Consider the following 24,477-nt stretch of genomic DNA (forward strand, 5'->3'; position numbering starts at 1 on the left):
GCTAAAAAGTCTTTGTGTCTTTACACCGAGTTTTTACTGACGGAACCCTTTTATGTGGCAAGGAACCATATTTAGCTGCATAAGTGGGTGTTCCAAACTCTTCGTGGGGGTGTTAAAGTTAATACGTTGAGTGCAGGGTGTTCTATATTACAGGAAATGAAATCCTTTGGAACCATGCAGAAAATGGCCAGTGTTTTGAATTTGGTGTGGAGGATGCTGGGGGAGAGAAGGTGCGCCAACTCCGCTGTTGCAAACACACTATAAAGCCTGGTTGACAATAGAAAAAAAAATCCTTCAAAATCATGCCAACATGAACATTGTCTTGACTTTGGCAAAGGGAAGATGGAGGGGGATTGGTGGGGGGTGGGGGGGGGGGTCTATGATAGAGGGGGTACGCCAACACTGTTGGTGTATTGAAAGGTGTCTGTGGCTTAAAATGAGTGGAAAAAGCTGGTCGATAATAAAAGGAATCCCTTCAAAGCCATGCAAAAATAAAGGGCATTGTTTGACTTTGGCATGGAGGACGCTGTGGAAAAGGGGGTGCGCCAATGCGGTTGGATGGTGCAGAAAGCAAGTTCTTGCAACCCTGGACTACAGTAAAAAAAAAAATATATATATATACAGGTATATATATATAGTTTTTGCGGCATGAGGGGTGCGTCAATACTGCAGAGTATCAATACCCAGCACAGAGCAGTGAACTAAAGAGTATTTGATTCAATCACTGTTTTTACTCTTGATGCCTCCTCTGTCCTCGCTGACCGCACGTGTCTTGTTCAATGCACTCTGGTGGCGAGCCACACCCGCATTTTAGCATCACTTTACTACAGAGAAAAAACAAAAACGTTTGCGAACGAGCTAAAACTTCAATCGATTGTCTGCGTTCATTCGTGCGTGATGGTGTGAGTTGGCCGGGAGGTTGGCTCGGCTGGAAGGTATCCACTGAATGTCCGCGGGGGCGAAGGTGTGGGAGGGGGAGAAGCCAATACGAGACAATATTCTGCCTCCGTAATAGCCAGCAGTCCCTTACAAAAAGCATCAAAATTAATACGCGTGCAGACGTGATGTTGTTACTCCTCGTTAGGTTTGGTTCTTCTTCAGGAGACACTGCCTTGCGGTTCACATCAAATTCAAAGTTTTAAAAAGCTCTATTGATGGACTGCATTTTGTGCCATTTTGTTATCATTCAATATTCCCTCCTGTGTTAACTTTAAAATGTGTTTCATCCACAACGTAAGGAGGGCTATGATGTTTCAATTGTACTTTAAATTAACAGCGTTATATATATTTTTTGGTTGTTTGTTTTTGTTTTCACCCTGTGCAAATGGAAAAGTATATTTGTGGTTCCCTTTCGAGCCAGAATGGCCCCACTAGGTGGGTACCGTTCATGACTGGGTGCACAGTGATCAGCTGTGCTGGCGACAGTCTATGTGGAGTTGAGTCCAAGATCCCTGACACGTTTTGCCAGCTCCTGGCTGTATCCGGACGACATGTTTGGTTAGGATTCTGTACAATATTTGAACATGACCCGTTTTCAGGCATGGCGCTGCACCGGGGCTAGTGGACTATTGCTATTGCACGACACACGATAGCCTCATTACAATTTCCCTCACATACTACAAAAACTGCATTGCTGATCCGATGATTGCACTACAAATGTCACATGCAGTGACATTTAACAGGGTGTGTGTTTGGAATAGCTCAAACAATTTCCTTGCCCAAACAAGCACACATTTGTCAACAAGGTGGATGTTGTGCGCTATTGGGGAGGGGGGAGAGGGGGCAATGAAAAACAAGTCTGCTAATTGCTTCTCACTAATCCACGCAAAGAACAAAAATCACGAAAGATATGACTTGTCCCCCATTAGTATAAAACAGGAAATAGTGGGGAAAAAAGTGTCTCAACAATTCACTACGACATAGTTCCCAGTCTGTGCACATTTTCAGCAATTGTCTTCAAACACGTTTAATGTATTTGTAAACAAATTTCGTAATTCACTTCCCATGGTCCGTAAAAGAAAAGGTTACATTATTAAAATCCTAAAAACCTAAGAAAGATCCACATTGATGTTTGCTATGCTAGCCCACGGCAGGCTGAGTCACAGAAACCCCGAGATGACCTCGGTGATCAAAGTTGTCGGATTTTAATGATTTGTCTTGACGACGCGAACTCGGATTCACCGCCACTAAATTAGTCAGCAGAGTCCTTCTTGGTGCACTACGTCATGCATAATTTAAGGAAGCCGTCTGCACTTTGTTGCTCAAATAATTTGGAGGTTTTTGTGATGTGGGGGGGGGGGGGGGGGGGGAATGAAAGTCGCTGACTGAATCTGGCATTCCAAGGCAAAGTCCATCTTATGCAAGAGCATACTTGCATTGTTTTAAGTCACTGCCCGGAGCTTGTTTGTCCTTCCAATTCTTTTAACCAACACGCCGATCGTAATGACAAATCCCCTCGATTTAAAATCCTGACTTCCTGCTCCTTCCCCGTGTGACCATACGAGCCTAAAGAGGACCGTCTAAAGTTGCCCATCACGCACACGAGTGAGGGCCGGAGTACAAAAGAGACTGAGGTGCACCTGAAGCTCGGAAAACACCCGGAGGCATTCACGCTTCGGTGAACAAGGGAAAGCACCGCTTACATCTGCGGACGTGAACAGAGTTGTCCACGATGTGAAGCACTCGGGCGTGTGCCTTGACCACACTTGCTGGAAGCGACAGCCATCAATGTGCAAAACTGCTTTCATTATGGACTGCACATCACAGTGTCAGCCTGACATTTATTATTATTATTATATAATATATATATATTTTTTTTTTCTACTGCAGTGCATATCAATGCATTCATTTTATATCACCCCTGCAACCTGAATGAGGGCAATTGCTACAATAATTGGATGGGTGGCATGAATAAAGTGCTGTCCGATCTAAATGGAGGAGGACATGAAATTTCCTGAAACTTTCATGAAAATTGCAGTGAAAAGTGAAAGCGTGCCCGGTTGCACCTCCGCTCGGTTCTTCGTCAAAGTCAAAAGCGGATACATGGATATAGGTTTTCTGTTACTGCTCTGATGCGGCCATTTTGTCGGATTGCTGAAACATCAGCAACATTATCTGAGGGGAATAAAAGTCTTCGGCAGAAATATGTGTAAATTCAACTCGCTGATTGCATGTGATCTCACCATTACTGCAACTGAGCAAACAAACAGATGCCATATCTATACAACATTAGCTCGCGGGAAATAGCTTTTGAAATTGCCCCATCTTCCCGAATGATCCTGTCTGATGTGTTCTGTAATTGGGCCGGAAATGCGGCAGCTGACACATTTCATGCATGCAAAGCATTTGCTTTGCGGAGAGCGCTAAATTGGCTAAATGGCAAGCGTTTCCCCCAGCGGGGTTGCAAGGACATTTGTGGTAGAAAACTTTAACTTCGTTTCATGTCACATGCTCGCTTTCATCGACGTTGTCACAATGTCCACTCGGCCTGTTCCGCTGATCCCAGATTGGATCAGGAGGAGAATAGAAGAAAGGTTAATGAAACTCGACGCACTTGTGTTTGGGAGGGCTGAGGTGAAGAAGGGGCAAGAAGCACGCAACACTCCAAGTGAAAGGCAGCAAAGGTGTTATTGGATCGACAAAGAACAAGTACCAGTCTGGAGATGGAGTGGGGGGAAGGTGAGCATTGCCCTATCAGGAGTCATTTGCATTTTGTGTGAACGGTAATGTACTATATCCGTTACACTGAAGTACTTTTTTTTCAGGACCAATGCAGTACAAAACTGTTTTGTACTATTTTCAGAGTCTCAAAGTGCCCCGGACAGAGCAAATGTATTAAAAAAAAAAGGTTGAACCTTGTTGAAAAGTGTATACAAACTTACCTTGCTAGTGTTTGGGGGAGAGGTAGATGGTATGCATCCCACGGCTGATGCTAACATCGATGTGCCATACATTTGAAGGGCCTCTCTGCCCTGCTAGCATGGCCGCCGCATTGACACACTTTTTAGCCTGCTCTTGTCTACTTTAAAGTGTTTTTGATGACATTTCAGCAGAGTTTGAAAGTGACCAGAACAGTGCAAATCTATTAAAAAAGTTTGAACCTTGATGAAAAGTGTATACAAACTTACCTTGTTGGTGTTTTGGGGCATAGGATGATGGTGTACATCTGATCGCATAGATTAGCCACAACGTTAGTGCTTCCTTTTTTCACCTGAGCTATAAAAAAATAAAAATAGTGTGTACTATGCCAAAGATAGCATGGCTGAGAGATGTGTACACTACTCGCATCAGAGAAGACAAGAGCCATAGATATAAATTGGTCACTACGACAATCGTCGGATGCTAGCGGATGCTAACATCCATGTGCCATACATTTGAAGGGCCTCTCTCCCCTGCTAACATGGCCGCCACATTGACAGACTTTTTAGCCTGCTCTAGTCTACTATAAAATCTTTACGATGAAATAGCAGCCCAAACTGGAAACACATGAACAGTCTCTGTCTGTTGATGGCCCCAGTGCGTCAGTAAACGTCTGAAATGTCGCTAGCAGAGTTTGAAATGTACTGTGCATACAAAAGACAGATTTGAGTGGATTGGATTTATTTTGTCTCAGTTGAATCCAGGGTCTGTGGGTTCCGTATCCCTTAAAATCAGGTTCTATTGTATTTCTGGTCTGCCAGGTTGAGTGCGCGGACGCCAAATCCCGTGTTCCTTTTTCTAATCTAGTTGAACTTTGACGGCGTCATTAGCAGATAATGCGGAATAATGCAGGAGATCCCCATTGATTTTCATGTGCTGTCAGAGAAGTCTGCTGTTGACTGGAGAACAAGGTTACAAACAAGGAGGCACTGAAATGATCTGATCATTCACATCACATCATCTTTTTACGGCTTGAGTGCCGATTTAATTAAGACATTAATTTACAATCTTCATAGCGCTCACTTGTGCATGTCTCGCTTTCCTGGCCAACAAAGAGATGTTGGCTGACAAATGGATTCTTTCTAGCAGCAAGAAGAATAACAATCTGAGAATAATCTGTTACTGCTTCATGTGAGTGAGCTAGAATTTGACATTGTCCATAAGAAGCTATAACAGCATATTGTGAACATGACTGGGATATACTATCTAACTCAGAGGTCTCAAACTTGCAGCCCTCGGGCCGACTTAAAAAAAAAAATAGTCTTCATTGTTGTATAAATTTCAAAATAATTTAACCTCCTTGAAAAAACGCAAAACAGTCTATTTTACCTTTGATCATTTGTGACCTCTGAGTCTGACTAAATCTCTTAACACTTCTCGTTGAGGCTGCCAGCTCTTTTGAAATAAGTGTTGAAAAAAAAAAAGAAAAAGAAAAACATGCAGATTTGATCCTTTGTATGTGAGCACAGCTGTGAATCGTAAAGTTGTTTTTAAAAAGCGGTGAGAGGAATAGGGGAGCAGATTTTTAAAAATGTATATACAAAACGCATCTCATGCTGATGAAGTGAAGGCCATCGAGGTTGCAATCGTGGGCGTAAACTTACAAACAACCGTTTCTTTGTCTAGTCTTTCCTCTCACCTTAAGACCCTCTTTCCTCTTTCTCCATCGTCATGGCAACCAAGGAACTGCCCCCCCACCCCCCCTCGTAACCTCTCTTGAAGCCTGCAGCCACAACCAACTGGAAGAAAAAAAAATTGTATTATTTATATCTGGTCAGCTGTGAGCATCTTTACCCAATGTGGCAAGTTGCCTGGGATTGATACAATGCGCCTGAAGATATTTAAAGCCACATTTATTTTTCTTTCCTGACTGATTTAGTTACAGATTTATTTACAGTGTAGCTTTATCATCATCAATCTATAACTTATAGAGCCAAAACAACTAAACAAAACACTTCTTACTGCGAAAGTAAAATATCACGAAGGACGAAAGAACAAGAAAACAGTTGCTTAGTTTCCCCGCTGGCAGAAACAAGAGAAAACGCTGAAACAAAAATGGCCGTTCGTGTCTACTTCATACCGAGAAAACATTCCAAAAATTTCAGAAAAGTGTGGTTAATTGGAAGGAGACAAGAGCCATGTCAGACCACAACCTCGAATGATATGAAATGAATTTCCAGATTTAAAAATAAATATACCAACACAATTTTCGGAAACAACTTAAAATGTTGCTTCCATAAAGCCTTGATGAACTAACGACGTTTTATGTAACATTCTTAACTGGTAAATTTCCAACAAAGTCATCAGCCTTGATGGTTTCAGCTAAATGCTGAACAAATTATATTGATCGGCAAAATTTATGGATGGATGTGGTAGATGATCATTCATGTTGATCAGGGCAGTAAAATAACGTAGAACTACTCACCTAATGAACGCAGAGTGCCATTAGTTCTTGTCAAGGTTCTCGTCATTTCCCCCGATAGTCGTGAGCATGACGCTTTAGCATACATGCTAACTGTGTTAGCACACGCTATTCAAGTGAATTTTGGATTGACTGGTTATTAATTGAATTAGTTGCAACAGGTTCCTTAAAACCAAAAAGAAGTAAAACTAGTCACGTCTGAACGTACGTGACGGACTTAACGCAGTTATGGACGATAAAAATGTGCAGTTTCTTGGCAGGCGTCTCTGGTCATTTCCATGCTAGCAAAGCCATTACCCTTAGTTTCTACTTTGGACATTAACTTCCGCTTGACAAAATTAATTAAATTGCTCGTATTGCACTGCCTGCAGCAAGCCAACACGTAGGACTAAGTTTAAATGCTGTTCGATCGCCATTATCCATTGGGCTATTTACGTGAGCATTGATTAGCACTATTTTTAAAATGAAATGCTCATATTGTATTGAAAAGCCAGACGTTTTTTCCCCCCATGTCAATTTGTTTAAAAGCCAAAGCAAATGAATTTTTGTGGCACACTTTCCCCACAAAACATTGTCCATTACACGATTCTTATTCCAAGTGGCCTGAGGCTTCAAAAGTGGAGCGTGTTAAGAGTGTAAATAAATAAATGCAAATAATAACAGTGACAGAGCCAAGTTACAGATCCAAACAAGGTTTGCTTTAATGATCGTTTGACTGGAAAAAAAAATACAATGACTGGACTGAAAATCATGAGCACACGTCAATAAATATGAATAAATACATACACACACAGGCACACACACTAACGCACTTACGGGCTCTACTCTTGTATTTTCATCTGGTTTAAAAAAGGCTGATGATTATGAGCCACATACAGAGTTTTAAAAAACCCCAAATATATATTTACATGACAAAGATTTTAAAACTGCGCACAAATGTATTTAGTCCATGCCGTTACATCATTATATTCATATGTCCCGAGAATGAATGTGTCATTTTTCTTGCAAAACCCAACATTTTTCTTATGCTTAAATTGCAATATTACGAGCCCAAATTCAAAATTGTACATAAGTTTTAAAACACGTATTAAGCAAAAATCCAACCAAATTGTGATTTGTGAGAAAAATAATTAAATGTCAAGAAATTCACATTCAGATTTTTTTTTCCAAGAACAAAGTCCTAATATTGGAAGATTAATGCTCTATAGTACGGCCTGACCAATATGGATTTTGTGATGCCGATGCCGATTTTTGGTAATCAGCCAATGAATTTAAAAAAAACCATATCATGCTGAAATTAACATGAGTTCTCTCTGTGTGATATTAAAATCGGTTTAAAGAACTGGTACCTTTGCATGTGATAAATATGCATCTCATCAGATTACAAATTGTTTGAGAAAAAAAAGGTATTTTTCTTGGAATATAACAAATGTGCTTTCATAACATTACGTTATTTCTCGAGAAAAAAAAGCACTTTTTCCAGTCACATGACGACTTGAATGGAAAAAAAAGCCTTTTGTCCTATTTTGTAAAACAAAAACAAAAAACCCAGTTTTCCTCATAATTCTGTGAATTTGTCACGAATTACAATTAACATCTCTCTGCGTGGGAGGGGAAGATGTGCGATTTCATCGTAATTGTCATCTAATCATTCCTTTTCTCGAACTCACAATCAGATCTTCATACCGAACTGCATGAAGAGGGCTTGTCTTTGCCTGTTTTCCTGCTCAGAGATAAACTTTAACTGAAAATGCTCTTGCATGCTTGTGTTGGCCTGATGACGACGATTGGCGAGATTGACTTTTCCGTTGCGTGTCCATCAAAGTGATTCACGATGCGGGGGCGGTGCTGCAGATAATCCGTTTTGTTAATTAAACACGCAGAGATTAATTAAAGTGATAGGACGTTGCGGGGCAGCTGCGAGGAATCTCGGTGCACGTTCTCCCTGCCAAGGTAAGAAGATGCAGAGTCTTTTCAGTGGCATTTTGGTGGTGTCCCAGGCACATATTGTAGGGCGGAGCTAAACCTGCTGCTCGTTGATTGGTCGATAGAGAATAATAATAATAATGTGAAGTAATACAGTACAATGGAAAAAAATTGGGAGTATGACAGTTTTTTTTTGGGGGGGGGGGGGGTTGACTCCACAATGTAACCCTTTCATGCACCCTGTAACCTGATAACAAGATAAACTGTCCACTGTAGTAACCGCTGTCCCTGAAAGAGTGAAACAATGAAACCCAACATGTCTTCTGGTCACCGTTGTAGCGTTTGACAATGGAACCAAACCATACCCATGAATGGAAACATGCAGTTAAGTACCCTTCACACTGTCTTATATGGTCTCCTCTTAACATCCAAACCAAATTGTATCACTTTGAGGAACCGGGCTCTGAGTTCAGTCAGAGCTTGATCGAGTGCATTCTTGTGTCTGCTGAGCACAAGAGATTAAAAATAAGTGAAGGTGGGTTAAAAAAAAAAAAAAGAACTAACAGACGAGAATAAGAAATACAGCAGTCAGTGATGTGGACTTAATCCACAAACTGAAGCCTTAACTGCTGAATTTAGAGGAAAATAAGTGGGGGGGGGCAGCAAATTGTCAGGAACGAGGGAGCAAAATGCTTCTTGTATCTTGACTTTCAAGTCAACCGAGTGAGTCACCAATACACGCGCGCGCGCGCGCGCACACACACACACACCCCTTTCCGCCTTTCACACAGAAACAAATGACAAAATGGTTATGGCAGAGATTTCACACAGAGACACAGCATTACACAAAAAGACACTTAGATAACATCAGAGCCTCTGCCTGATGTGACGTATGAAATACATATCGGGGTGGCGGCAATTGCTTTGAACACAAAAACAAGAGGTGGGTAAAAGTGTGGCTTTTACAGCGAGTGTGAAAGGGGAGTCGACAGAGTTATCGCAAAATAGCAGCGTCATGGCCCTAACATAAGAACCGATTTATAGACAACCGCCTGCGTATTTGGAGTTTAATGTTCAACTTCACACTTTTGAGTTTGTTTTTAATTTCTGCGTAAACTATTTGCTGAAAATGTCACAAGACAGTGCCAAGGCAATGCCCAAATAGGAAAGTAGTACCGTGTTAGGGACCCAGTCCTGCTGCGAATAGTGAAAATCTGCTAGCAATTACCATCCACCCTTAAAAGTTGCTTGTAAAAGCCACAGGATGGCAGCAAATCACTGTATGACTTTCCTCAACCCACGTCAACATAGTTCCTTGGCACCAAAATGCCACAAGATGGCGCCAAAGTCATGTCTCAATAGGAAAGGGTAGCACAGTGGCAAATAGGTTTGCATTTGAAAATCGATGCCGGCAAAGCACTACTTGAAGCTTTTCAAATCACTTCTACAAAGTTCCTCGGCACCAGGATGCCACAAAATAGACAACAATACTTTGCAGGGCTTTGGCCTGAGCACAAAAACTGAAATTTTGAACTTTTCAGCAAGTAACAAGAATAGGTTCCTGACAAAAAAAAACCCAACAAACAAACAAAAACATTTGCCTAAAGAGGTGAATTCGTGAGTTGCGAATATGCAAGGAAACACTGCACAATAATTCTTCCGAGCAAGTCCTGTCAGGTCATGTGATACATCTTGATTGAGAGATGAGCTTGAAATGTCAGAGAGGAGCTAAATTTAGTATGGCTTGTTACGAAAGGTCTTTTTCCGCCTACGCAGTACATGCACATTTGGGGCGCATTTTTTTTTCAAAATCAAATCATCGGTCTACCATTTATTTTGAAGTGTAAAAGATGTATTTGAAATGGTATTGAACAGTTTTACATTTTCCGCAACTTTCCCGCCTCGAACAATGATGGAACTGAATCACACACACACACACACACACACACACACACACACACACACACACACACACACACACACACACACACACACACACAAGAAAAGACCAAACAATAAACCCAGAGAGCCGAGTAAACCAAAACAAAAAGATCCTATTTACAATTTGTACTCAAGTGAGTGTGAGTGACAAGAAAACCGGGAGAAAAGAAACGTAAAAAGGGAAACAGAGGGAGTGGCTATCGTCCCGGCTATTGTCCAGGAATTTCCTATGATACAGGAGTACTCCAGCGAATGGACTGATGGAGAAGGGGGAGTGAGAAATAGGAAGAGGAATGAAGGATGGGGAGAGGAGGAGAAGAGAAGAACGGATGTCGGGGTTTTTTTAAATTTATTTTTTTGCTTCTCTTTTGGTTCAGATGTGGCCTTGCTTGAGGCCGTGGTCGCCGCTGTGGTGGCCGCCGATCCGGTGGCCGTGCCGCTTGTGCTTTCTGCGCTCCCGTCTCCCCTTGTGGTGGTGGTTGTGGTGGTGGCGCCGGTACCGGTGGGCCTGTCGAGCTGCTGGGGGGGGGGGGGGGGGCACCGAAGCCAGGGTCAATTTTTAAAGGAAATCAATACAGCGATTACACAAATGACATCAGATATACATATACCGTATTTTCCGCACTAAAAGGCGCACCTAAAAGCCTCCGATTTTCTTAAAAGCTCACAGCGTGCCTTAAAATCCGATGCGCCTTGTGTACGGTTATTACGGTAATATTTCGACCCCAAAATGGCTCCTTGCTCGAGACAAGCTGACAACGCAGAGTTGAAACTTAAGGCGATCGGTTATGCAGTTGAACATATAATGTGGTGCGCCCAATGTATGAAAATAATGACAAAATAGACCATTCATTGAAGGTGCGCCTCATAATCCAGTGCACCTTTTATTGTGGAAAATACGGTATACACACAAATACGAGTAAAACAAAAACAAAAATTATATATATATATATATATATATAATATATATATATACACACGTATGTATGTATAGGGGTTGTTTTCCACAGCACTGAGAGAACATTTATTGCGTCAGTGGTGCTAGTCATGGGCCGCTCGCTCATAAGCTTCTTCCCAGGCTGTATTGCCAAATGTCCTCCATGTCCCTTCCTGCATGTTGCCAACAAAGAAATGCTGTCTGCAATCAACGATAAGAACATTATAACTCTGGGCCCTAGAATTTAGGGGGGGGGGGGGGGAGAGAAAAGATAAAGTGCCAGAGGAAAAGCAATCTTATTCACTTTTAGACAGAGGTGCCATTATTCCGTGTTTCTTCATCAGTGAAATGACATTGGGGTGGAATCGTCGCGCATGTATCCTTTATCTGTCCTTTGAAGAGCAATCATTATAATGCTGAAAGGTTATGAAGTGAAAACTGTCAGAGCGTCATTTGGGAATGGATTTGGGACAATGTTGTATATTTGAAAAGAAATAAGGTGCAGGAAATATGTAGCAGAGAAATAAATGAATGTTTTGATGGGTGGGAGACAACTACTAATTAACCCTTTCATGCACCCTGTAACCTGATAACGTGAAAAGCTGTCCACTGTGGTAACCGCTGTCCTTGAAAGGGTTAAAATCATCAGAAGTTGTCCCCCCCACCCCCCACCACCTCTTTCATGGAGTAGCAAAAAGACACTTAGTGCCGCTCTGATCTTGGGAAGCTCACGAAAGAATTTTGTATTTTATGACGAGTCATCAAACCGAGCCGCTATGCTCCATCTGGAAGACAACTCAAGTTTTCCGCAACTTAGCCTTGCCGGGCTGTCTATTTTGCAGAACGACGAACGGTTCATTTTCATTTGGTCGCAGTCAGAAAAAAACTGCCAGGGGGACTTTGTTTTTGAAAGGCCATAAAATGTCCTGAAATGGCCGCTTTGTTTGTTTTACAGCATGACTTTGTGACACATTTGTATTGGTCTACTCACAATATAGATGCTGACAAAATTTTATGTTGCTAAGTAAAACTGTCTTCGGGGGCTTTTTTTTTTTTTTTTTTAATTTTTACTTTTCAAGAAAATCACTCAGTAGTGTCCCCTGGAAAGTTAGAAAAACAACCCAGTTTCAACGATCGACACAAAATCCTGTGGATTTTTCTTTTATAAGAAGACAGATTAAAAACATCTCAAGGTGCCTTGGCCAAGACTCACCAGGCGATGTCTGCCGTTTTTGGCTTGATGCAGCAATTTGGGGGGAATTTCAGGGCCCGTACGAATCAAAAGCAGGTATCCTAGACAGATGGTGATGTTGAATTGTCAAGCTTCCCCCCCCCCCCCCCCCCCCCCACGCCATGTAATGTTGGCGGAAATCATTTGAGGATTCAGCATGAAAAAGTCCATTGCTGATTGCAGCTTTAAGTTTCCGTTATGTACATCATAACTCTATATGTCAGGTTACCTTGACATATATATCGGATTAAAATATGATTATTGCTAAAAAACAAAAACAAAACATACACTGTATATAAAATGCCATATTTTGTATTCTCCTAAAAATGTGTTTGATTGGATCATGAATGGTTGGAATGGAAATCAAATTTCTCTCAATCAACTAAACTTGATTCCAAACGAATTTGTCTCAAAAATAGGAGTCAAGTTTCAAAGTCCGCGGTGCTTCAAGGAAGGCACCTTCTACTTTCCCAGTAAAGCTGCGGGGTGGCCCGACAACTGTGATCTTTTTTTGCTTGGAATCATCAACCCTTTCAGGGACAGCGGGTACTACAGTGGACAGCCTATCATGTTATCAGGTTACAGGTTATTTTATTATAACCACCATTATTGGTTAATACGAGAAGTTGCGGTGAGCCTGGAGTTCCGTTTTTTTGTGCAATCATACATGAGCAAAATGAAAGCAGAATGAAAAAAAAAAGTGAAATAGCCGAAGAAACAGTCGCTGTTCGAATTGCTTGGGGGAGAGAAAAAAAACTCACATTTTGTGCATTTGATTTTTGGTTCGTCCCACTTGCCGTTGGCACGGCACTTTGTTGTCGGTACGTGGCGCTGCTGGAAGCCGTCGACACACTGGTAGCGCACAGTCGAGTGGATGTCATAGTGAGAGCGCTTCCGGCCAACCACGAAAGCGTTATCCACTTGAGGAGGGGCTCCGCAGAGAACTGGAGAAGCAAAAACAGACGGCGTTGAAAGCAACGCTCACTGGTCACATTCGTTTATCTGTGTGGTTATTTTTGATACTCGAGGTCTTATCCATCCTCACTCAAACTTTATTTGGAGCTCAAAGTCTGCCCAAATCAGCATCGAGAAATGACATGAATAGAAAATTTCAGTGCCGACTCTACCTTGGCCTCTTCGCCTGCTGTACTTCTCTTGGATTCAAAGTCCATCAAAAGATCCATCACAATGATATTGATGTACATTAAAACAAGGACACGGAAAATCCTAATGGACCCCCAACACCCTGCCCACCACCTCTTCCAGCTACTCCCCACAGGCAAGCGCTACTGATCCATGTGCAGCACCAAATCCAGCAGACACTTAAACAGCTTCTTCTTTCTCTAGGCATTAACTCCCTAGACAGTAACCCAAATCTACCTGTATAGTGGCTCTTTGCAATCTTGCACACCCCCTGCGAAACAGCATTACTGCAGTAATCATCGTAGCTCCAGCTCTGTACTTGAACCATTGCTCTCTATTCCACAGCACCAGACACTTTCAAGCGCTCAAGGACATCTGTACAATTGCACACTTAAACTTGCTCTACAAATACTGCTAGTGGTCACTTTAAAATGGCGGGATGATTCTCTGCATCAACTGCACAACTGTTATCGTATTGTATTCTACCACTGATTACTTTAGCGCTGCTTGATACTTTGCACATTGTCTCACAGCTGTCATTGGGTGGTACTAGCGCACAACGGTACCCTTACGTTACGCAATGTCTTTCCATACTTATTTGTCATGACCTTGTTTATCGTAGTTGCTTGTTAGTGTAGCGTGTACTACCGGAGACAAATTCCTTGTGTGTTCTACATACTTGGCCAATAAAAATGATTCTGATTCTGGCAGTTGGATTTAGAAGGCCATCGATGACTTGCACTTGACTTCTCACCGGGTGCGATGATGACTTTGAGGAAATCAAAGTGTGGATGTCAATGAATTTCTTAAAATTTCAATGAACAGAAAACAGAAGTGATGGTGTTTGTCCCAGTGGCCCTTGCACGTCCCGCCCTGTTGACCTGGGGTCACCAGTCCCAGATGACTGAAAAGCACTTCATTTTGGAGTCAGGCAGTCCTCCTTCAAGCGCGTCCAGTTGGTCCAAAACGCTGTTGCTCGCCTCCTAACTGGAGCTCGTAAGAGGGAGGACAAAACGCCAATTCTAGCTTCCCTTTACTGGCTCCCAGGACATTTTAGAGTTCATTTTAAGATACTTCTGTTCGATTTTTTAAAAAAAGAAGTGAAACATTTGATCTGAGAGTTCCACTCCACTTAGTACCGTCTCCATTCATACTTTGGATTTGGATTTTTTTGAAGTTCACAAAAGGTTTCTGCTGCGCTCATGCCCGACTCCAGACGTCCAGTAGGACACCAATCACAAAGGTTATTCTTCATCATATCACTTCTCATTTGAAGTAGTTACTTTGCGTCAGTATCGGCCTAATTTATGACAGAAGCTACAGCTGTCCTTGTCTGAAAACCTCATTAAGAGACGCCGCAAGGGGAAAACAATAAGTCGGATAAAATGTGTCGCTCAAGGTTTCAAGTTTGAACGTGTTGCAGAGAGAAAAGAGCACCTTGGCTCACCCACACTTGAGACGCAAATAAAACGCTGCAAGGCTTGATTTTCTATAAACTTCACAGTGGCGCGCTGCTGAAAGATTTCTAACAGTGCGGGGAAATAGAAAAGTATTGAGGTGAGGATAAGGGAAAATGTCATTAAAATGACTTATGACAGCACTTGTGTAATAGCAAAATATTGCCCGAAGGGGGAAGAGCGCTTGAGTGTAACTTGATTTCTTACAGAGAGATCATAACAATTTGTTTTCTAAAATACTCAGGAGGGCAATGCTTGATCGTTGTAGGCGTTCCAGACGGTCTCTAGACAGACTCACTTATTATTATAAAAACGAGGAAGATTTAATGGCACATTTGAGATCCTTTTGGATTACTTGACGGTTTCCTGGTGGGTTTTTGTTTCTATTCATGCTGTTTTTTTTTTTGTTTTTTTTTTTTTACACATAATGCGAATGGTGCTCTCGTTTTTGTGACCCTGACCATAACTACATCACAATTCTGACAGAGGGTGTGACAACAACCACATTTTTCCATGCCCTGCAGTGGGGGATGTCTTGAAGGTTTTTTCAACTCTGAGCATGTGAAGCCCCCTTTGAGACGGTTCTGTCACGAACACTTCCGTGCACCTGATAACATAATAAGTTGTCCACTGTAGTAACCGTTGTCCCTGAAAGGGTTCAGGGTGATATAAATAAGTACCGCTTCCCTGTGTACATGAAAAAAGAAGAAAAAAAACTGGATCGATATCATCATTTGTCTTATCTGAATGTTGTTGCTATGATACAACTGCAGCCTGTGAAAGGTGGCTAGATTTTGTCATGAAATATATTTTTCTTCTTATCTTACCTTGGGCAGTGTTAATGCAGCTGTCATGTTGTGTACCGGTACTTATACATTGAAAGTAACCTCGACGAAATCGGTTTGAAATCCTTGACATGATTTATAATGTGAGCGGCTGTTCTCTGGGCCTCTGTTTACATGCAATGTTTTATCGTTGGTGTCGTGATGTTAGGCAATGTTTGTGCATTGATTGATTGATTAATTTTCCATCTTTTCAGTTTTTCACTCAGAGATGGACGGCGCTGATGTTTTCCTGTCGGTTACACCTCTAATTAGCAGCAATGTAGTTTTCACAGGCAAAGCCCAAATTCTGCGTGTCAAATCCATAATTGGACGTCATGAAAATGTACCATTAAATTTAGATAAGAATGGATCTTAAGAATCGGTAAAGCAGCATGTGGCTCATGACCCAAATACTAAATACTAGACTGGGCTTCATTGGGAATGAGACACCGGTGCGCCGCTGGAGAGGAACTCCCTCCACTCCATGACAGTAAGAGTCAAAAAATTCTATGTTCTAAATCACAAACATCTATGGCCCGCTCCACTTTCTTTCAAAAAAAAATATAGAAAATGAAATTAAACAACTGGACAACCCATTCGCCGGTTTCTTAGTGACCGACAGAGAATGTGTCCTTGAACGAAGAGGATGCTCAGCATGGGGTCGGCGAGTGCAGCCGTTAATTCAACATGTTGGCGCGGCTTAGTGGGAGTGATGAGAAGCTTTGTGGGATGATGAAAAGGTTGCCGTGATTGTAAGAGACTGACTACGGTCTGCAACAGCAAGCCCCGAAGGGAAATAGCTCTCCTTTTTTTTTTTCCCGACCATGTTCGTTTAAGTGAGGGAAATAGTAAACGAGCTGTCGCTTTAAGAGACGATACATCATGTTTGCTTCCATTTTTTTTATCACGCGGGGGAGTTGGAGCCTTATCTCAGAGGACTTTGGGCGAAAGGCGGGATGCATTTTGGACTGCTGGCCGACCAATCGCAGGTCACATATAGACACGCATTCACACTGTCTCATTCAAACGTAAAAGTACCCTAGTCAGTGGCTTTCCATTAAGCCTTTCAGGGACGGACGGCGGTTACTCGAGTGGACAGCTATTCATATGCTGTTTTCTCTTATATTAATTCATCTGGACCCTTTATGTGTGTTGCCATCCACTGTCATTATTTCTTTTTCATGCCTCAAGATGAATAAAAACACTTGGGGAAAAAATCCTGGTGTAGGTTATTATTATTTTTGCATGAAAGGGTAAAAATAACACACACACACACACACACACACACACACACACACACACAGACACGGGATGCCACAATTTGCTGTTGGTCTTCTCACCTGTTCCCTTTTTACAGACGTAGGGCAGATTGTAGTTGCAGGGGACGTCATTCCATTTGCTGTTCTCGTGAGCGATCATCACCACGCAGTCCTCACCGCCCGCGAAGAAGTTGTCGGGCTGGTTCGAGCGCCAGTTCTCATATTGCTGCACAGAAATGTTGACAGGCATGAGAACCATCAGAGTTGCAGACTAATTTAAGGAGATACAATGATCCGCAATTACTACCCTGCAGCACAGTGGTGTGCATGAAGTGTTCTGGAGGGGAAACTATCTCCATCTCGTTATATTAAAAGGTCTAAAAATTAAATTAATAGGTCTAAAATTGAGGATTACTTTTCAGGTCGTTGACTTTCAATTAAATGTCTTCCTATTACATTCATATGGACACTCTCATCTGTATCTAATGGCTGGCAGGTGTATATCTTTTTTCGTCAAAACGAGAACTATTTCCTGCTTCTTTGTCTCAGAATCATGGGAAATGTAGTCGTACTAGCCTCACTGAGCAAAAAAAAAAAAAAAAAGAAAAAGGTGAGTCCATTGACAACCAAATGCAAATTTGACCATAATCGCTCAAGGGATTGTTTTCAAACCCTGTTTGCGTTCCATTAAAGAATTCCCAATGGAATTTGAGTTGGGTGATTTTGTGACTAAGAGTGGAAAGGCTTACCAGGTCCATCTTATCAGTCCACTGAAAGTCATCCTCCACTGTGCGATCATTTAAGCCGATCCAGGTGTTGTCATGACTGATACCTGAGCAAGAAAAGCATAAACGTGGACTGTCGGGATTATTTATCTTCTCTTTTTTTCTAGAGCGCTAGTCCTCATTAGGCTCGCGTGTGAGTTGTAACCAATCCCGGCTGACTTTGGCACACGAGGTCACCAGGCAAGGACACATATTGACAAGCTGGTATTTCCACTAACATTTAAAATTAAGATATCCTTTATTTGTCCCGCAATGGGGAAATTACAATGGGCAATTAAAATGGGCAAGCGCTAGAGCTAGCATGTTTTTGGAATAAGGGAAGAAGCCAGATCATCTGAAGAAATTCCACGCAGGAATGGGTAGAACATGAAAACTAGAACCTCAGAGCTGTGAGGCAAACATGCGATCCAACAATCCACCATATTGTTTCATAATAAGCATTCTAATTGTATATTTATTGCCATTCCCTTGGTAAATATATCTGCGTATTTTAGACTTTATAATGCCACTTTCATCAAATATATGACTGAGAAACTGATGACAGTTTTTTTAATGGTGCAACAGAGCAACATTTTAAAAGTGGATGAACTCCTTTTAAATGTGACTTTGCTAATATCTGATGAAAGTTAATCTTTTTGTTTTTTTAATGACACCTTTTTGGTACAACCCAACCTGAGTGCTACAGTAACACTCCATGACGAATATGTCATGCTAGCAACGTACCAGCGTTTGCTAACGTCAGCTAATTCAGTGTGCTAACGCTACCTTCGCATTGCTAGTGTTGCGGTTTGGATACGCATTGCCTGCGATTGTTTACCATGACTACCCACTTTGGATATTTGCCTGCCATTATGAACAGCCACAGCACACTTTGCCTTTAAGATCTTGTGAGCCACCTTAAATGATGTGGCCGGCCAAATTCAGCCCACGGGACTTGAATTGTGAGCTTGAATGCTAAGAAGCCATCAGACAGCAAAGCATAGTGCTCACACGTTCCTTCTCTCTTCATAATCCCCCCTCCCCGCCAGTGTGATGTCTTTTATTTTATTTTTTGTTTACATATGAGGCGAAAATGTCAGTGGTGACGTTCCATGCGGGAGGAGGGCTAATCCCATTGTGCGCCGTTCTCCACATCACGCTGCATCAGATTAGCATCATCAGCGGGCGCATTAATCTTCCTAATGACGCTGATCTCCTTATTGCAGGGGTGGAGACGTCTGGTCTTGAGGCGATTAAGTACTTTTTATTTTGTTGTTGTTTGTGTGCAGAAGAAATAACGAGGGAATTCCGGCGACGATGCATGTGGGACGGTTGTTTCTGTTTTGAAACGGGAGCGAAAAAATCTGATGGCTTTGTTTGCTCTGCAGCCAATGTGGAATGCGCAATTGATTTGCTTTGCACAAAGGAAAATCAGCTCACCTGTTTCCAGACCGATCGCAGCGACGCAGAACATGACAGCAGATTATATGCTGTGTCATTGACACTTTACATCAGCAGCCAAAGGGGCTGAGGGCACACTGCTCGAGACGCTTATTCAGGAATTATTGAAGGGTATAGAAAAAGCACAAGGAAGACAACAAACTATAGAAATTAAGACATTTTACCCAAGTACCAATTAGGAGAGCAGATGTCAGTCAATGTTAGGGTTGCTAAGTGGTGGAAAATCTGATCATTTTCTTTTTCATGCTTCTCCTGCCCTATTGTGTGAAATGCAATTGTCACAGCAGTACAAGTGTTCTATCTGTTGACGTCTGATAATTATCTGACAGCTGGATGCTGCTGGCCACATTAGATTCCGCTCACTCGTGTCATGCTGATGACTCCAATCAGTGACATTTAGAGGGCACCGTCACTTGAAAGCTACCCGGGAATGCAAAGCAGCTTTTTGCCAAAGTTATCCGGCTCATTTGGACTTCTCTCGCTCACCTCCAATGAAATTCTGCTCGGCCAGGCTGTGGATGCTGGCCAGGTGGCCACTGTGCTCCCTGCAATCTTTCTCAGCGTCCTCCCACGTGTGCCGCCGGCTGAAGTAGCGGTAGCAGTGGCCGTGGAACTTTCGCCATGCGTGCTCGCAGCCTTCCGTGTCTACGGGGGACACACAACAGGAAAATGGTTGAAAGGAAATACATCAGCTGTTTGGGAAAATGCACTTATTTTTAACCGAAATTCCCAACGTTGGCTGAGTAATTAAGTCATTCAATCCCAGCCATTTTCACTGGAGCAACCCGCTTAATCCCAGCGTTTTACTGGATTTTGACTGATCTTGCAAGGCCCGCATAATATTTGGTTCTAATGCTATATAAACACGGAGCCTACCAAAATAAAGTTTGGACTCTCTTCTTTCAGCAGAAAAAAAATTCTATCTTTTTCCATTCTTCAGCAATCGGCATTACAAAATGGCTAAGTTTCATGGAAATGGCGATTCCTGGGCAAAAAACGGAGAAAAGGAGCTTTTTGTAAAAGCATGCATTTCAATCACGTGAGGCACCACTGCCACCTACTGGTCGCTTTTTTACATGATTTACAATGCAAACGGCTTATTCTCATTCACAGATTGCATCAGACCCTCCTCTCTATGACGCAAAAAAAAAAAAAAAAAAGACTTAGACGTACCAGTACGTCCTTGGTAGACGGGGCCTAATTTTAAAAAGACGTACAAGTTCGTCTTGTGGAATGAAAGAGTTAAGACCCGACACAGCTCGGGACGGCCATCCCCACTTGGATGAGATGCGTATGTGTGCGCGGCACTCTGCGAATCGGACGCATAAGGCTCCATGTGTCATCTTTTTGCCCTCCCCGCAACTCACAGAAGGCCTCAGCTTTTTAGGCCAACAAATCCGAAGCGACACCAGCAAATTGGGAATTGCAAATGGGGTCTGTATGGTGCACTGCTCAGTATGCATAGACATGTGGTGTGGTGAGGGGAGGACAGAAGAATATTCAAGCAGAAGCCGAACAATATTCAATCCCACGGAGAATCGAGACCTTGTGTGCTTGTTTTTTGTTGTTGTTGTTGTTGTTTTTTTTGTTACTTTTACAGGTGGTCGATTTGCAGGGGGTTTTCAAGCCAATGCAAAGAGTTACTAAAACATTTGCCAGGACGTTACAGGTGTGTGGTTTAAGCTTCTCCTGTTCAAATGCCTGGCGATAAAGATACGTCATTTCAGAATCAACTGAGATCATAATGTGGTTGCATAAGTGTGTCTCTTATAACTGGCAACAAAACTATGTTTAGAATGAACCCATTCAATTCAAAGTAATTGCAAACTCAATTCAATTGCAAACTCCCCCTTTTTAAAGACTACCTTCCACTTGTGATACTTTAGCTCTCCGGTGGCCTGTTGAGGCAGAAAACTAGACGGGCCTGAAGACTCAACGCTTCACACGTTTGACCAAATGGTAGCAAAAGCACGCAAATATAGCAAGAAGGAAATAGAGCGTACAGAAAAAAAAGGCAAGAAAAGAGGGAAAGGAAGATCAAGCAGCATGTTTCCTTCCCCTCTCAGATCTCCGGCTTAGTCTCCGCTGATTTCTTCTCGCTATCGCTGACAAGAGGCAGCCTCACAGCTCCACATCACATCAACCTCTTCAAATATTTAGACATTATTCAACTTGTCTTTCTTTTTTTTTCAACCCTCTTCTATCGTTTCTGACACGCTGCGAGGAGAAGCCAGCTTATCAATAATATTCACAAAGAATTTACCCCCCCCCCAAAAAAAAAAAAGTGATGGGCAAAAAAAAAAAAAAATGCAAATATCATTGGGATCTGATTCCCTGAAAAAAAGGTTTAAGACGATTAACCCTTTCATGCACCAATAATGATAACCTGTAACCGTCCACTGTAGTAGCTGCTGTCCCTAAAAGGGTGAATATCAAAATTATGACATACACTGCCATGCTGGACATTTTTGAGCAGTTGACATAATCCCTGTGACGTGTTGCGTGCTGCATGTCAGACTGTTCATTTTGCACTCGTTTGCTGGTTTATGGTGCTATAAAAATATGGCATTGTCAAGTATTCCCATAATTTCGATTAGCACTCATCACTGTCAATGTTTATGTTCTGGCAGCATCACATTAAAAAAAAAATTCAAACTGATTTCCCCGCTTCAAAGACATTCGAATGCCTCTCGGAATGAAATCTGGCAGAGGCGATTACTTGGCATAAAATGTTAATCCGGGCCGTTTGCCTTTGGTTTTGTAGTCCAGGCTCTCGCCACTAAAACAAACGCAGCCGTTGTTAGCGTGGGGCAAACAAGCAAAGAGAGCTGACGTTCGGCGGGAGGGTGAGGGGGGGGGATTCAAACTTGTGTGGGAATTCTTTGTAAAGTTGAGAGGACGGGAAGACTCTCCAGACGGCTCGACAGATTCTCCCATCATCTAAAGTGACTTTATCACTCAGGGTGGTGCAAACACTGAAACGAGAGCGTCCCCCTGTCAAATCTAGCGGCGCGCCTCTTCTCTCAGACACTTCGAGATCGTTTCTCTCGCGCATTCCAGAGCTTGTTCGAAGATCTAGCGCCTTTCTCTTGGCGAAACATTAAATCGCACCTTATGATGAAAGCTAACTGCTTCTGTATTCCGCTCGTTACATGACAAGAGCCGGAGGGGGTTGTCTGAAAAGCGCCGTTCAAAAGAACTGCGGTGATTGTAAGAGTGCTAATGGTGAGTTATTATGAAGTGGGCGTGACGGCAAACTTGTTGGCTTCGCTGCCAATTTCGCCAAGGCCTCGGCGAGGTCGCTTCGGGCTGCAGTTGAAAAGAAGAAAAAAGAAATAAAACCTACAAAAGACGAACGTATGGAGTGAGGATTTAGAACGTAACACCCAGAGACTTGGGCGAGGAGGCGCACCATCCAGAAGGACGTTGCATTGACTCCACACTTCAGGATTAACGAGAGACAAATCCCTTTTGCCGCAGCCTGTTTTCGTTCAGACATCCACGGTTTGCTCTCACAGGAAGCGGAGGGGATGGATTCTTGTTCCATTAGGCTGCTTTGTTTTGAAACAATTTGACAGCTCCAAGAGGGAGACACCGATGGATTAAAATGTAGGCTTTTTTTCCCCCTCGTTTTGGGACAGTTTCAAATATATTTGCGAGTGATTATGTGGATAGTAGAGAAAATGCACTCACTCCAGGGTGTCTGCGTCAACGCAGGCGGGGGGGGGGGGGGGTAATTCAATAAATGTTTGATTATGAGTTTTCTGTCAACAAATAACTTGCTCTCTCTCTCTCTCTCTCTCTCTCTCTGTGGGGACCTCTTCAAAGTTGCCTTTGAACACTTTCTAGCTCTTGAATTTGGGTTCCCCCAAATCTTCGTTTTGGGGCAACAGTAGTCAACCCCAAATGAATAAACAGATTTTTTTTTTTTTTAAAAAGCAACAATTTGCTCGGTTGCCATTGTTACCTTTCTCGCATTTGGCGCCGCTGTAGCTGGGCAGACACAGACAAACGAAAGAGTTGATCTCATCAATGCAAGTTCCTCCATTGCGGCAGGGGTTGGACTGGCAGTCATCAACATCTGGAGGACAGAGAGAGAGAGAGAGAGAGAGAGAGAGAGAGAGAAAGCAGGTCAAGTTAAGGTGAAGTAACAAGGTGCATACTAACGCACCAGCACAATTCCGGCATTGGCTTTTCAAACGAGCTGCCAACAGAAGGGAGGAAAAAAAAGCCCAAACCTTGAGATAAAGTGTACAAAAGATTAGGAAACGCGCGTCCTGAAAGAAACAACTTCTAATTAAAGCCAATTGATTGCAAGTCATCAGGAATGCACTCCAGCGCGTCATGTTAATTGCAAGAGCAAAGGGAAGAGCACACAATGTGAGGAGGAAGTAAAAGTGGAATCTCCAGAGTAGAACGCCATCCATTCCATAATTCAGGCTATATTCGGAGAGGGCATTGTACAGAAAAGGCCAAGGAAAAAGCGAAATGGCCTCCAAATTGGATGACAACACACATACAGAGCTCATTGGGCAAGGATGGCCAATTTTTCACGCAACAACCCTCAATGTATTTTTCGATCAGGAAAATTATATTAGCTTGCCTTTTGAATTTGTTTTGGAGAATTCACTGAATACCAAAACTACTCTCAAAATTTTCTTGTCAGCAATATTGCATATCCTGGTGGGAGCCAGCGGAGAAACTGAACACAATTTGTCCATTCAAAATCGTTGTACATCCATTTTTGATCCGCTTATCCTCACAAGGGTCGTCAGGGGTGCTGGAGCCTATTCCAGCCGTTTTTGGGCAGTAGGCGAGGGACACCCTGAACCGGTTGACAGCCAATCGCAGGGCACACACAGACGAACAACCATCCGCACTCACACTCACATCCAGAGACAATTTAGACTGTTCAATCGTTTTTGGAATGTGGGAGGAAACCGCAGTACCCGGAGAAAACCCACACAAGCCCTGGGAGAACATGCAAACTCCACACAGGGAGGCCGCAGCGGGAATTGAACCCGGTACTCCACACCGTGAGGTCGATGCACTAACCGCTGGACCACCAGGCCACCCTTATTGTACATACTGTACATCACTAATAATTTCCAGAAATGGACATCAACAAGCACTAAAAATGATGCGGACATCTGTATTTCTGCCTAGAACCTGCCTTGAACCTGAAAATAAAACG

General features: G+C 42.6%; 1 protein-coding gene across 1 annotated transcript in view; it reads right to left on the reverse strand.

Moving 5' to 3' along the window:
* Positions 1 to 7,016: 7,016 nt before the first annotated feature.
* ncanb (neurocan b) overlaps positions 7,017 to 24,477 on the reverse strand; it is a 103,980-nt gene continuing 86,519 nt past the window's right edge. The window contains exons 11-16 of the mRNA XM_086115960.1: positions 23,251 to 23,364; positions 19,770 to 19,928; positions 17,808 to 17,890; positions 17,140 to 17,284; positions 13,137 to 13,319; positions 7,017 to 10,726 (exon numbers count right to left, since the gene is read on the reverse strand). Coding sequence (XP_085972086.1) covers positions 10,581 to 10,726; positions 13,137 to 13,319; positions 17,140 to 17,284; positions 17,808 to 17,890; positions 19,770 to 19,928; positions 23,251 to 23,364 — 830 coding nt within the window. The 3' untranslated portion in view covers positions 7,017 to 10,580. The remainder of the gene's footprint in view (positions 10,727 to 13,136; positions 13,320 to 17,139; positions 17,285 to 17,807; positions 17,891 to 19,769; positions 19,929 to 23,250; positions 23,365 to 24,477) is intronic.

The sequence above is a fragment of the Hippocampus guttulatus genome, chromosome 7, assembly GCF_054856545.1.
Source record: "Hippocampus guttulatus isolate MCC_2025c chromosome 7, RoL_Hgut_1.0, whole genome shotgun sequence".
NCBI lineage: Eukaryota > Metazoa > Chordata > Actinopteri > Syngnathiformes > Syngnathidae > Hippocampus > Hippocampus guttulatus.